The sequence below is a fragment of the Crocuta crocuta genome, unplaced genomic scaffold, assembly GCF_008692635.1.
Source record: "Crocuta crocuta isolate KB4526 unplaced genomic scaffold, BGI_CrCroc_1.0 scaffold52, whole genome shotgun sequence".
Classification (NCBI taxonomy): domain Eukaryota; kingdom Metazoa; phylum Chordata; class Mammalia; order Carnivora; family Hyaenidae; genus Crocuta; species Crocuta crocuta.
This window is the reverse complement of record NW_027528617.1, coordinates 2,888,500-2,904,171: the sequence shown is the minus strand read 5'-3', so window position 1 is coordinate 2,904,171 and position 15,672 is coordinate 2,888,500. Positions and strand designations below refer to the sequence as shown.

The following is a 15,672-nucleotide window of genomic DNA, read 5'->3' as shown; positions in this document are numbered from 1 at the left end:
TTGAGACGGCTTTATCCCAGTATTCAAATTACCATGTGGTTAGTGTTGAGGTGATTAAATAACAACAACAAAAACCCTAACAACCCTAAGAAATTACAAAGTTTTCCTTACAGTTACCTATTGTCATAATAGTGATGAATCTGATGGCAGTGAACAGCAATAGCCTGAAGAAGCCTGGTACTTGATTAAAACTTGCCTACACTCTTATTTCTTGTAGACTTAACCTAATTTTTTCCAAGTTCTGGTTATGGGTCTTTGCTAATTTGCATGGCTGGCTTAATTAATAAGTATTGGTTTAGGCTGTGTTTATACAAGGTCAAAACAACCAACAGCATTGCCTAATTCAGTAAGAAAAAGTAGCCATTTCATGAAAAAAATATTGAATTAGTTTGCTAACACATAAACAGAACCAATTTGAATGACCTGAATATGTAGATTTCCAGACAATTGTTTTGGCACTTGTAGACTCCATTGTTTCCCAACTTTTTTCAGTCCAAGGCACACTTCTAAATTTGCTGGGTTTTAGCCCAAGGTAATAATATGTTGAACTACACTCTCAAATGTGTATGTTCATCCAGATAGTTGGGGATGGTGGATATCACTGTATGTATTAATCAGCTTCCTTTTCCTGACCGTCTTCTCCCTTCATTTTCTAAAATCCAAAAAGGCGGTCCAGAGAAATACAGGATTTTGCCCTGATGCCTGTTTTCAAAGTTTCAGTGTGTCTCAGTGCCCTGGTTGGGAAACAGTGATAAATAGACACAGCCTTATTCCAAGACTGAGTTATCAGTCCTTGAATAATGATAAATACCCAAGAAAATGAAAATGTATCTTTCTTATAGTATTCCAACATGTGAGAACACATATATAAAGAATGCTTTGAATCATACTTTGTAGACATATAAATTATGTTTTAAAGAACTGGCTTATAAAGAAAAAAAGCTAACTATAACATTTGGCAAATAGTAGTACACTCTTTCTGCCTTTAAGAATAAACAGATTCTTAAAGACAGCAATTTAATACGTAAGTCAGAATAAGACTCCAAAATTTGTACAGAAATTGTTTGGAAACATTGAGGAATCAAAATCACTACATTTGGGTCCAAACTCTTGAAGTCAACTAGGATTTAATTTGCACAGTTTCATTTGCCAAATGTCTGTAGATTGGTCCAATTCTTGTTATCATTTTGCCAAGTTTCCTTCTGCTGAAAATGTCTGTGCTCTATTAGGCTTCTAAGTCAATGTCCATGGCCAAGTCTGGACCTCAACAGCCCTTGGAAGCATGTGAGCAGGTCAAGACAGGTGCTTCCGTTCATTTGATCTCTCCCCAAGTGTGTTCTCTTTTCTGCCCAGTATCTCTCCAGTACATTTCTGCATCTGTCTGAAGCCTGCACACATGATACTTTTTAATCATTTTTCTAACCATATTTTCCCTGGGATTTAGGAATGACAGTCTCCTGGAGAGAGGACAGTGCATGACTTTTTTCTTTTCCTATTCTTAAAAATATGTTGTTAGTTTTGAATAGTCTCTTAAAATAGGTTCTCACTTCAGTCTCTTTTTTTTTCTTTCTAAATAAAGCCTGAGAATTTGCTTTTAGCTAGCAAATCCAAGGGAGCAGCTGTGAAACTGGCAGACTTTGGCTTAGCCATAGAAGTTCAAGGAGACCAGCAGGCATGGTTTGGTGAGTAGGGCCTCTCTCTACTTCATGCTGCTCATTCTCTTCTGGCTCATTGTAGCCCACTTCCCAGCCAAAATAAGACAGAAATGTTCCCTCTAACAACAACCTGGCTAAGTTTATAAGCTCTTTAGATCTTTATAAGCACTTAATTTTACTGACATCAAAAAGTATATAATATAGAAATAATTTAAGGGAAAATATCAATAGGAGAACAGTAACACATCGACTTTTTCTTAAGGGGTGAGGGAGAAAATGAGTCCTATACTAAGAATTAATAAAGAGGGTTGCAGTATTCAAAGAGGAATGTATTTGTATTTGAGAAAAAATTCATTGTTCACACAGAACCTTACTTGATGCCAAAAACTGCTGTATAAATAGCAGGTACTCAGGAAATATGGGCTGTTTCACATATTTTTTGTTTAAGAAATTAAGGTTTTAAAAATATTGTAATGTGTATATGTGTGTGTTTATCTTAATTATCTTCTGTTTCTTTAAACTTCCAGTTTCCTCTCTAAAATGTTGATAATTTTGAAATTTCTAGATGATGAAATTTCTCTTTCTTTACAATTAAGAAAAAAGTTACTGTTGTTTAAATTAGAGCATTTCTAACCAGGCTTGTGGATTGTTTTAATATTTATCCTATTAGGTTATTCACATTTTTTATGCCTACATTTTTGCCATTTCCCAGTACTGACCCATTTTTTTTCATGTAATGTCCCAAAATATAACCTGTCCCCAAGCCTCAATCTTACTTTTCCGACTTTCACTATATTGAGGTTAGATCATTTTTTAAGTGATTTTTTTCACTTCTCATTGCTTTTCCTCTGAACAGCAACAACAGAGCACTCAAAAAATGCTTATTCCTTTTGTTTTATATGCAAACCCTCTCTGTGTTTTCCTAAAGATAAGGTGTGCACAGAGATCCCAGGATCCACTCTGTCTCTAATCTGTTCCAGCTAGTAAGTGGGAGTGGGTGACATGGTAGCCTTCTCCCATCTCCTCTGCCAGCAACTTAATTTAGGACATCATTTTCTGCTTCCTGTCCTGTTTCAGTAGTACCTGTTATCATTGTCTGTGATTCCTCTTAAGCTTAATACTGCCATTTGCATCAAGTCTTTCCTCACCCACCAGATGAATTTAGTATCTCCAAATTGAGCATTTGGTTTGTCAGATTTTGACATATGAATAAGCTTGTTCCTGTTAATTGCAAACTCAGAGAAAGTGGGACCTAGAATAAATACTGTAAATTGGAGATTCAGATACATCTTTGTATCCTGGGTAAGAACATGGTTGACACAGATAAAGAATATATAGTAATTTGGGGGGCGCCNCTCCTAAAAATAAATAAAACATTAAAAAAAATTTTTTTAAAAAAATAAAAAAAATAAAAAAAAAAAGAATATATAGTAATTTGGGGTTGGGGTCCAACAGGAAGTAGCAGGGCATTTGCAGAGATGGATAGAGTAATTAATGGGGATGCTTAAATTAAGCAGGAAATCCTTCCCCTCAAGATGCTGACACTCCCATATCAATAATTATTTACTATGCTGTGTGGGAGCATCTTTACAGAAGCATTCATGAGGTGCTGTGGAGCACAAGAGAAGAAGGAGGAAATTCCACCTGTGGGGAAAGTTTCAGTGATTGGTGTACTCTCCTGCCTCACTAATGGGTGAATGAGAATTTGTTCACTAACATAAAGGCCATACAGAGGAATCAGCACAAACAAAATCTCAGAGGCATAAAACTATTGTTTCTACTTAAAGAATAACCAGAAATTTGATATTGCTAAAGTATCAAGTATACTGGGATGAGTGGTAGTTAATGAAGTGGGAAAGAATTTTATGTGCTTTTGAAGGATTTGGCTTTTGTCCTAGAAATTTCAAGGATCTGGTGAAAAATTTTAAGTAGGGAAGGACGTAATTGGGTTTATGTTAATGTAATGATGTTGTGGGTAACAATATGGAGGGTGGCTTAAGGATACTTAGCCTGAAGGCAAGGGGCCAGTTAGGCTAATACAATAAGTCAAATTATGCCTGATGACAGCTTGAACTAATGAGTTTGAAGAAACAGGTTCCAGATACCATGCAAAACAGACAGGGTCTCTGAACTCTAAGGAAATCTGTTTAGAAGAAATCAAAACCCTAGAGGTTGGACTCTAGCCCCCATCTAGAGAAAACTGGGACCCTGTTTCACAAGACTCTGGGTATGAAGCAAGATACCAAAATAGGGACTTAGGTTTAGGCTAGGGATGTAATTGCCATAACTGTGTACAAGGTGATGATTAGACATCAGAATCAAGACAAGCCCTATTATCAGAGTTGAGGCTGCAAATTAACATCAGCAATTTGGTGTGGTGCTTATAAGAAATGATATCATTGATCTCCTTGTTTTATCTCTTATGCTAGATCACAAGCTGCTTGAGGACAGAATTGTGTGTAGTGCAACAAAACAAAACAAAACAAAAACAAAACAAAAAACTCCTGCTTGTTGAATGAGAATACCCAAGCTTACATCCTGTCTGTGATTCTTAATAGATGTATGATACAGGGCAAGTCACTTTAACTCTGTGAGGTCGTTGTCCTCTTTGTAAGCAGTGATAATAAACACTTCCTTGCAAGGTTGTTATGAGTCCATAGGAACATGCCTGTGCTACAAAAGATGTTGAATACGTTTTCAAAACCATCTTGGCATGAAACACAATGTCACAGGTCTTTGCTTAGTGAAAATTGTTGAGCAAATCAATGAATAAAAAACCAAATACCAAGTTAGTGAAGGTAATAGCATTCAAATAAAAGTACACAAATTTCAAATTGTGATCACTTATTTCTAAAAGTGATCTGGTTCCAGAGAAAGAAGGACAGATTGGGAATAAGATCCCCATTTCTTCTTCTGTATGACACTATGACAGTTAAGTTCTTGCTAAAGTACCTATTAGAGTAATGACTTTTAAGAGGTGCATTTTAAGTCCTAAGAAAATTCAGCATTTCAAAAAGTATAGGGGGAAAAAAACATAGTTTAGAAGCTTAAGCAAAAGCACAAGTTTTTTTTTCCTTTAGAATATTTTCAGCTTATTTTACTCAAGTTCAAGTGAATCCTTATTGTAACCTACCTGAGGAGAAGGAGGCATGTGATGTATTGTAATATATCTTGTGGGTGTTCTACCAGATATATCATAGATTTTAAAGTAAAAGCCTGTTTTACTATGAATGACTTGTTTAGATTTTTATTCAGTTTTATCTACAAGCATAGTCTCATGTATTTGATTAATATTATCTTTTAAAATGTATTATCAGTGTTAGGGAGGGGAGTCTTTATTTTAATTTTAAGAGCAGAACTCTTTATTCATTTTGTATAATGCCAGGAGTTCAGGCTTTTGCACAATTTTATTTTAATATAAAAGATCTTCTATTAATAAAAGTGATACAAGGCTTATAGAAGTTGTTTATTGTGTTTTTTAATGCTTATTTTCAAGCCTAAATGTTTTTCTCATGAGAATCTCTTCTATCTTCTTAGCCCAGATCTATTTGAGCACTAGCCAAAATGCTAGAAGTAAAACCTTGCGTCACTGCATTTGTTAAGATGGCTAGAAAATTTACCAAAGCAAAATATCCACATATAGTCCATTTTTCCTGTGGGATTGGAAATGCTATTTACAATATATCTCTAGTTCTTTGTTGCTGCTAGGGAAAAACATCTTGCTAGGAATAACATCTTTCTTCATGTAAGAATTGTTTTACTTGGTTGCTGTTATGTCTCTTTTTCTAAATATTAAAGGTGTTTTTTAAATGCAATGGATACATTTCCAGCAGTAAGTAATTCTCTTTTTGTTTTGGTCTGTTCTGATATTCCTACTGGTCTTTCAGAGTGAGAAACACATACTATCTCTAAAGAAGGCAAGCTCTCAATTTCTTGCTAATAACATACATCATGAAAAATGAGATTCTTATCATTTTAATCTCCTGCTAAGGAAGGCTTTATCCGTTTGACCCTCAGTATTTTGATATTCATGAGAACACATCCACGCAGTGCACAGTTCCTTAATGTTTATGTATTTAGAGTGTATAGTAAAACCTTGGTTTGTGAGCGTAATTCATTCCAGAAACATGTACTTCTATATCAAAGTGAATTTCTCAATAAGAAATTATGGAAACTCAGATGATTTGTTCCATAACCCCAAAATATTCATGTAAAAATGATTACAATACTGGAATATAATACAAAGTATACAGAAAAATAAACAAATTAGCCTGCACCTACCTTTGAAAACCTTCCTGGCTGGAGTGAGGGAAACAAGAGAGGAGGGTTATTGTGTAGCATGACTTTCACTATCACTAACAGAATCACTACTACCTCTTGGCTCAATAGAATCTTTTTCTACATGGGAGCCATTGTATATGCTAACACGGATGTCAAGTACAGTACAGTATTAATAAACTCATCATACACTGTATTTAATGCGACTGGTAATAAGGCAGCAGAGGAAAGGGTCTATATCTGCAGGCAGCCTGACCTAGAATAAAGCAAAGCATTCCTTAGCCTACTTTTGTGTGGAAAAGCAAAGGACTGTCCATAGGTGCTTTGAAGTGATAAAAATACACTAGTGCCAGTTGTGGGCACCTTCCAGCATTCTGAAGAGTCACTGATTTCTGCCAAACACCACTGCCTGAGACCAAGCCTCCGAGCATGGGAGACAATCACCCATTGTCCTGCAGCAAGAGCAAGAGAGAAGAACCACTGGCTCAGTTGTGATTATGTGATGTTCGACATCACGTGCTACTCATATTGCAAGACATCGCTCAATTATCAAGCTAAAATTTATTAGTAATGCTTGTTTGTCTCGAAGAACACTCACAGAACAAGTTACTCACAATCCAAGGTTTTACTGTACTTCAGTATTCTTAGGAATAAGGCCCCACTGACTGCTCAAATGATAACTACATTAAATAAGAATGAATGTGCTGGTGTTCTCTTAATATTTTAGTCTCCAGAAAAGGTTTGTAATAATTTACATTTTAAATTATCTTTCATTTTTAGTCACATAGTGACTTATCTTTTATGCCTATATGAACTATTATTCACACTTCCTCATCTAGGAAATGTATTCTACTAAGATATTTAAGACACATTAAAGTTTACTGATTCTAGATAAGAGGTTATAGATTGTATATAAAAGAATATTAGAAGTTAGAGTAAAGAAGGACCACTGAGAATTATAGTTAGCCAAAGAGATTTCTAAGATGGAAATAACTCATAGTCCACCCTTTGTTAGAGAAAAAATATAGAAAGAAATTGAGGCTTTAAGGAACAGAAAAAGTAACATAAAGGTCAAGAATGAGAAGTCTGTTTGCAAGAGACCCTAAAGAGATTCATCAGATCAAATGCTCCGTCTTTAACCTGGACTTTGGCATTGGTTTCTCATAGGGTTCCTTTGTCTGTATCTCAACTTGGGAGGAGTTGGAATGAGAGAGAGCAGGTGTGGCTTACCAGAAGTTCTTTAGAACTCTTGTGCCCATCCCTACCTTGGAATTAGCTGACTCCACATCATTCCTTGATGTAATCCTCAAACTTTAGTTAATGGAACTGCCATTATTCAGGAATTCTTTTACCACACAACTGTCAAGCAAATGCTTCTTTTAAGTAAAGTTTGAAGAGGTAGATCTGCTATGATCCATGTAAAGCTTAAACTACATTCCGGGGGTCTTTGTTTGGAGTCCCTTCTCACTGTCCATTCCATCTTGCTCCACAACAAAGGAAAGGAAAAGTAATACAAGGGGAAGTGGGTTAAAAACCCAGACCTTTGCCTCACTTTCTAATTTATTTCAGAGAAATNATATGGCATATATATATATACTTGTTTTTATATATACATATATATATATATATACTTGTTTTTATACCTTTTTACACATTGTTTATACTTTATAAGTTTGAAGATGGCAAGAAAAAGCTCCATTCCAGGGCATTTTGCATCCCAGTAAATATACAATGAGCTTCTTCAGTGATTTGTGGTTAGAGGAATTCCTTATTACATATCCTTTTAAAGAAATGTTTTGTGTTTATGTGTGCCTTTAAGTAAAACTTCCAAATAAGAATAGTTACTTTTAGCCTTTTTAAAAATAATCATTTTTATTTGAAACATATTATTTTCAGAAATCAGAAGAAAAATGTTACCCTGGGTTCTAGCTATAAATTGATTGTTATTTAAATGTACCTTATTGGAGTTTACATTGATTTATACAACAATGAAACTTTATTCTGTCATCTAGTTTCTCTTACCACATCTCTCTCTCTTAAAATTCTAGTTGACACTTGTTCAATAGTGAGTCATTCAAATGTTCCTGAATCTTCTCTTTAGTTGACAGTTATAAGTACACACTGACTATTTATTAGTACCCTGTGATCTCTTTGATATATTTCAGGCTTATTTCTTCTCTTAGTGAGTTCTTCAACTATTCTCAGTCCCATCCCCACCTGTAGACTACCTCACTTTCCAAAAATGTTTACTTAGTTAACATCTATGTTTTGTGTCCTTCTGTTTTATGGGTGAATGCTTCTCATAATAATGTGGGTATCATGATAACTACCATCTTTTGTAAGGTTCTAACCCTATCTTCAAATTTCTCCTCATTTCTTTTCAGATATAGGGGAGGAAAACTGCGTCTCTCCCCTCTTAGGTCTGTGGCTGGGGCCTGTGAGTTGAACTGACAAAAGACTGATGAACAGGAGAAAAGCATACAATTTGTTTTGATGTTAATATCTTAACTTTAATGTACACACAGACACCTTTCTAGAAAAGAAATGAAGACCTAAATAAAGGCTAGACCCAGGGACTTACATCCCATTTTAACACAGTGATAGATTGTGGAGATTTGACAAGACAGAGGAAAAAGGGGGTTGGAGTAGGGGCATTAAACCGTGGGGACATAATGAGGAAATACATTGAGAAATTAATGGAAGATCAAGGTTATTTTATTAAGGTTGGTTTGTGTAGATCCATCTTGGCACCAGCTCCTGTGCCAAGAATGTTCTCTTCCTGGTGCAAAGAGGGCACCTTTTCACAAGAAGTGTATGCCCCACTTTTAGGTAGAAAAGAGAAGATTAAAGAGCCTGTCATACATCTGCTAATTCTCAGTTGCCTTCAGCTGAAAATAGTCAGTATTCCACCGTATTTTAGGGTGGTGTGTTCTCTCTTTCACAGGTTTCACTTCAATTCCCACATAAGTACCTGAGAATAAGAACTGCTTACTAAGTAGACTTAAGTATACATGCTGACTATATAGCACAATAGAGTACCCTTCATGTCTGGAAATAAATGTACTTTTTCTAGTAAGCTACAAACCAGATTAGTGTTGATACTGCTATAGAGAGAAACCAGTCTATGTTATTTTAGTCTTCTGAGAGCCTTATTTTATGTTGACAAACATGTTTTATTTCTTAGTTTCCTATTTCATGTTGGTTTTGTTAAGTCAACTCTGACTCCTTAACATCCATTTTCCCTAGGTTTTGCTGGCACACCTGGATATCTTTCTCCAGAGGTTTTACGTAAAGATCCTTATGGAAAGCCAGTGGATATGTGGGCATGCGGTAAGGAATGATATTTCCATGCAAGTTTTACGGTACACCAGTATTGTTATAATTAATGATAGTATCCTTTCAATTTGAAGTTGACTCTCTCTAGTGATCAACTTAGATTAGTAATTCTCAAACTTCAGCCTCCCGCAGGTCACATGGAGGGCTGGTTAGAGCACAGATTGATGTTTCTGATTCACTAGGTCTTGGGTAGGAGCATCTGTGTTTTTAGCAAGTGCCCAGTGTGATGTTAGTGTTTCCAGGTCTGGAAGCACCTTGAGGCCAGGGACACAGTATTGCCTGGAGTGGCCATGCATTTGTCATGCTGCCCTCCCACTCATTCAAACAGCCCTTTCAGCATATGCCACGTCTGCACGACATTTGTCAGGGACTAAAAGTGGAAAAAGTGGATCTTGGAAAAGAATGCAATTAGTCTGTTATGTGGACTGAACTCTGCTTTGGACTTTTAGCAGCCGACTCCAATCAAATAAGTATCCTGTGGAGACTCAACGCCATATAATGTGAAGGATTCCCACCACAGTTTTTAAATGGAATTTCTGTGTGTTACTGTACACTGTGAATAGGTGAAAGGCTGAAATAAAAGGGATACTATAGAAGACTCTGAAATATTTTTCAACTGGGGTTATTGACACAAACTAGTTTTCTAGGTTCCTGATGCTGTGTCATTGCTACCAGTCTAAATCATGTGGCATTACTGTGCTACAGACAGATTTTGTTGCCTTTGGTGTTTGTAAACCTGGAAGGATTTTGTAAAAAACCAAAAACACCTTTATTTGATTATGAAAAAACTTTTTAGATTTGGTTTCATGGAAAAAATAATTTCATTACCATTACTTTATAGTGATAGGTTATCTCACGCTATATTTCTTGTCAGTTTGATCTCATTAGCAATAGCAGTTTGGGGTTTGATCTTAAACTGGATGCCTCTTGGACCTTTAAACTTACCTTCGTGCCCAGGAAGGCAGTTATGGGAGGAGCATTGTATCCGGAGTCACAAAGCCTGGATCCAGGTCTTTGCTTTGCACCTATTAACCCTATCTCTAGTGTCTCTGAGTTAGTTTCTTTACCTGTAAAACAGGAACTATTACCCTTGTAGAATTGTATAGGGGTCAAATAAAGACACTTTATAGTTTGTAAATAAATTTAAAATGCCAACAACTATTTCTCTAAAAGGTTGGATTGTCACTTAATTAAAGGGTGAGGTTTTGGGTATCTTCTCTGTCCCCAAGCTCTGTCTTCCTCCTGCCTACCTGAGACTGTCTCAAGTATGAACTATATGTCTTTGGGTTAGAGCATTGTCACAGAATGTCCTTGTTCAAATCCAAATGCTAATGGCAGATAACTCATATATTTCCCTTGCAGCATATCAGCTTTCATCACAGATCTGTTGTTGCTGAGGACTTTGAAAAGCAACAAACAGTGTGCTGAGAGGCAGACAGACACAGATGGGTTTTATGGAGGATGGAGTTGATGGAAGTGTAGCTGGAGTTCTGCACTCGGACCCTGAACACTAGTGGATTAGTGTGGTAGAGCCTCATCAGTAGCCGGGGCAAGGCACTCAAGAGTCTTTCTTTGCTGCCTTCATGAGAAGGTCGCATCTAGCCTCCCTCCACCTCCTGTTTTCTCCATCTCTTCTTCTTTTCCTCTTTCCCCTTCTCCCTCCCACCTGCACCACAGGCGGGAGGCAGTGTGTGCAGTGGTTGAGAGCACCCACTCACCCAGCTCTTTGATAGTCTTGCTGTAGGACCTGGCACAAATTATGCACAGTCTCAGTATCTCAGTTTCTTTGAATACAACAGAAAGTAAGAAAGTGTTTCTTTATAAATGAAGTTTCAAGGTAACTGATATGTAGACATGTGTGAGAGAGAGAGACCTATACATTTTATTAGATGACTCAGCATTAATGGTTTGATGAGCAGTTAAATATAATGATAGCTTCATCTGGTTACCTGAATATCGAATACCTCTCTCCTTTGCTTTCTTTGTTCTCCTTTATTTATTTATTTATTTTTTTAATGTTTTATTTATTTCTGAGAGAGAGAGAGAGACAGCGTGAGCAGGGGAGGGTCAGAGAGAGAGGGAGATACAGAATCTGAAGCAGGCTCCAGGCTCCGAGCTAGCTGTCAGCACAGAGCCCGACGCGGGGCTCGAACCCACGAACCATGAGATCATGACCTGAGCCGAAGTCGGATGCTCAACCAACTGAGCCACCCAGGTGCCCCTCTTTGTTCTCCTTTAAATTATTCTTTTACAAGCCTTTGATTCTGCCAAAGATGCTATGGTAGACCAGTTTCACAGTTCCTGAATCATATTCATTCAGGTAATTTAAATAAATCACTTGTTTAGTTCTTGATATATTTTTAAATTGCATGCCTTAAAATCCCTTTGGGATCACATAGGTAACTATGGAAATGTCTTAGATATTCTAATATCCCGTATGTGGGGAGAATGACCCCCTTCTTCCGCGAACATCAAAATGGAGTCTTCCACCTTTTGTTAATTTCTGGATACTGTAGTGGGTTTGGAATATTGTCTTACTATTTTATTATATTTTTACCTCACTAAGATAACATGAAAGTTACATTAAATTCTCTTATGTTTGTAAGACAATCCACCCTGTCTCATCCTCAAGGTAATAAGCACCAAAGGAATGTACACATTTTTCAGTTGTTTTTAGATTATGGCATATCTTGAGAGAAACTCTTTTTTAGCCATCCATCAGCACCAGCACATGCCTATTGAATAACTACTTCTTTTCAAGGCTAGACATTGGATAGTGTGGTAGGAAATGACACTACCCAGATAATAAAAGAAATGCAGAATAAGACATTTAGCAGAACGGCAGCTAATTTTCTGTGGATTAAGCTATGAGCATGCACTATAGCAGATTGTCTTTTTAGCAGTTGACATAGAGCAGAGTGAAGCACAGTATTGGTATAATAGCTAAAAGAAGTCTGTACATCAATTTATTAGAAATATGCAATTATCCATACCTAGGACATTTCAAATGCCACCATTACCTTGCTTTTGAGACCTCACACAGAATGTAGTCTGACCTGTATTCAGTCTTTGAAAGCAACTAGTCTTTTATTGGAAAGCAAATAATGGACATTAATGAAACAAGAACATATCCCTGTGTTCTACCTTAACAACAGTAAATTGATTTTGATGGCTTTCTTGCATATATAGCTGTTTCCATAATTCCACAATGTAATGACGAGATGCTGTTTATAGATGTCACTGAATCACTGGATTTTAACAGAACTTGCTTCTGCATCTTGGCTCAAATGTAAGCCCATATATACCTAGCCAACACACAAACATCCGCACAGGCGCACACACACACACACACACACACACACACACACACACTTGTCTTCTCACGTTTCTATCTGAATTAGATATCACTCAGAACAGTTATGAATGAAAACAAATTAGTGACTATCACAGAATGTACCATGACTTTTGATAAGCCTTTGGAATATATGGAATATATTTCTTCTTTTCTTGCCTGGTCACTATAGGTCCAGCATTTGTGTGATTACTGGGCCGCAGAGCATATACTTGCTAAGGGTTCCCGTTTTCCTTAGAGATCGCAGTATTTTTTTTTATTTCAGCTGGGATAAAAATCAGCATTAAGCACTTTTTTAAAAAGTATTTACAGTTTGGAAATCTCAGGCCTACTGGACAGCTTGTTGCTATGGTTACCTTACACTGGTCAACATTTGTAGCTTATGATTACCAGTTCTGTGATTACCTTACAGTTGGCCATCACAGGTATGCCTCACAATTTCAAGACCCTGTTGCCTTCATCCTTTATGAACTACATCCTCATTAGTCTTCTATCCATGAAGCTTTACTCCTAGTTATAACCTCTACCAATATTGTCTTCCTTTGAACTTAGATATTCTCTTAGATTTCTCAAGATACAGTATTATGATGTCCCTAACCTGATGTTTTTGAAACATGGACACATGTTTCAAAGTGACATGAGTGCTTACCAAAATTCAACTTTCTGGAACATACCAGAGAATCACTGAATAAGCTTCTTTGTGGTGAGGCGCAGGAATTTGCATTTTATCAGGCTTGCTAAGTTATTCTCGTACCCACCAACATCGAACAGCACCATGTGAGCTAGTTGCAATTTTCTTTAGGGCAGAAAATTTTAGGATTCTTACACAGTGTAACAGAAGTTGCAAACAGGTGGTCATACATGTTTTGCCCAGACTGCTGGACCTTTAACTTTGGAGGGGGTGTTGACATTTATTATTTATCTTTATCATTTATTATCAGGAGATTTCACTAAAGTAATTGAAAGAACTAATAACAAGATACTTTTGTTCTTACATGGCAGCTGTACCTGTCAGGTGATGGACACATGCTCTCCCCTGGTTACCCACCCACCCCATGCACAGTGCAGCATAGGCGTTCATCTCTGCCTGGTGCTAGAAGACCTGTTTCCCACCCCTACTATGTGACATAGTTTCTGCCATCTGGAAAACAACTTCCCATCTTGCTAACCTTGATCTTCTAGATCTTGGTTCTTCCAATAATTGTCCCTGTAGGTCAGAGTTAGTTAAACATTTTTCCTATTTGAATTGCATGGTGATTTTTTTGCATAAGTATTGCAGTATAAAAGAGAGCCATACTTAATCTTTGTATAGTTAATTGTGCATTTCCAAACTCCACTTACAATATGCCTTTTATTTACTGAGAGTATTAAGTCGATGTCTTGTTAGATTGTTCCCATTAACTCCCCACTGACTTTTCAGTTTTTGAACATTGCTTTTTTTCTCTCTCCTTTCATCAGAGCAGTTACTAGAATGTTTTAATCATTAACGTGATTATAGGTTTAATCATTTTTCTAACTCCAGCCTTTATTAAAATCATTTTTGAATGTTCTTGATAATGTAATCTTTCTACCTAATCAGTAATCAGTGCTTCTCAGCTCTTATTAATCAAATATCTCTAGCATTGCCCAAGCACAAATGACAGTGAAAACTAGTTTCAACTTCAATTTTTAAATGTTATATGAAGCTGACTGTATCAAAATAGTTGTCTTAACTTTTTGTTTTGGAGCAAATTTTGAAGCATTCATAAGTAGAATAATATGAAATGACAGCTAATCCTATTTCATCTATACCACCCAATCCATCGCTCCACCCCAAGATTATTTTAGTTAAATAGAAACATAATATATCTATACATACCAGAATGTATATCTCTAAAAGAAAAGGGTTCTTTTAAAATAATGACAATAATAGCAATACTTTAAAATTTAATAATAACTGCTTAAAACCATCAAATCTAGTGTTGGGTGTTTTTTTTTAATTTGCCCTCTTGTCTCATAATTTTATTATTAGTTTGGTCTCTTAGGTCTCATTTATTTATTTATTTTTTTTTGGAAACTTTATTTTTAAGAGACAGCACACACGATAGGGGAGGGACACACACACACAAACACGAGAGAGAGAGAGAGAGAGAGAGAGAGAATCCCAAGCATGCTCCATGCTGACAACACAGAACCCAATATAGGGCTTGAACCCATGAACCATGAGATCATGGCCTGAGCCAAAATCAAGAACCCAATGCTCAACTGACTGAGCCACCCAGGTGTCCCTTTTAGGTTTCTTTTAACTTGTAATTTCTCCTTCTCTTATATTTCCCCCTCCACGCCCCCCTTCTCATTTCTCTGTGTATCTGTTAAAGAAACCTGTAGTTCCCACAGAGCACCCCTACAAGGTACCTGATATTGGTCACTACATAATGTTTACCACTGTAAGGAACCATGATTCCTTATAAAAGGGCCTAATTCCAAGTCTAGGTCAGGAAAAGCACAAGATGATACAGGTTCATCTTGTTATAGCAGAAAGACAGAAAACTGTTAAAGACCACAGACTGTTTTTTTTTTTTTCTTTTTGTTTCTGTTTTTTGCAAGAATATATCAGGGATGATATGACCTCCAAAGGCTGGATGTTTCTTGTGATGTTAGTAGCTTTGGATGATCTCTACCTAGATATTAACAGGACTCAGGAGCCAACTAGAAGAGGCTTCTTCTAGTTAAAGATGGAACAGTTAGAAGATAAATGAGAAAAATAACAGTAATAGATTGAAACACATAAAATTTAAGTCCCTGCATTCATGATGATGATCAAAATACAATAGCAATCCTAACACTTGGATTAGGGAATTAATTAATGGGGAACCAATGTATTATTTTGAAAACCAATTCATAAAGGAGGGAAAAAAGTTTGTTTACCTTTCCTGTATGAATTGCATAACAAGGTCACCAAATGATGAAATAAGTTGTTCTTAGACTAAAGAAGTTATAATAGAATTAGAATGTCTTTTTTTTATAACCCCTAGTGAAATATCTAGGTAGAAATCATCAAAGGCCAGTAAT

At 36.4% G+C, this 15,672-nt stretch overlaps 1 protein-coding gene across 14 annotated transcripts in view; it reads left to right on the top strand.

Annotated features, from left to right (window-relative positions):
* Nucleotides 1-15,672, top strand: part of CAMK2D (calcium/calmodulin dependent protein kinase II delta) — a 305,906-nt gene that overhangs the window by 227,994 nt on the left and 62,240 nt on the right. For all 14 annotated transcript variants that reach the window (XM_077755039.1, XM_077755034.1, XM_077755032.1 and 11 more), the window contains 2 exons: nt 1,580-1,682; nt 9,180-9,263. In XM_077755039.1, coding sequence (XP_077611165.1) covers nt 1,580-1,682; nt 9,180-9,263 — 187 coding nt within the window. The remainder of the gene's footprint in view (nt 1-1,579; nt 1,683-9,179; nt 9,264-15,672) is intronic.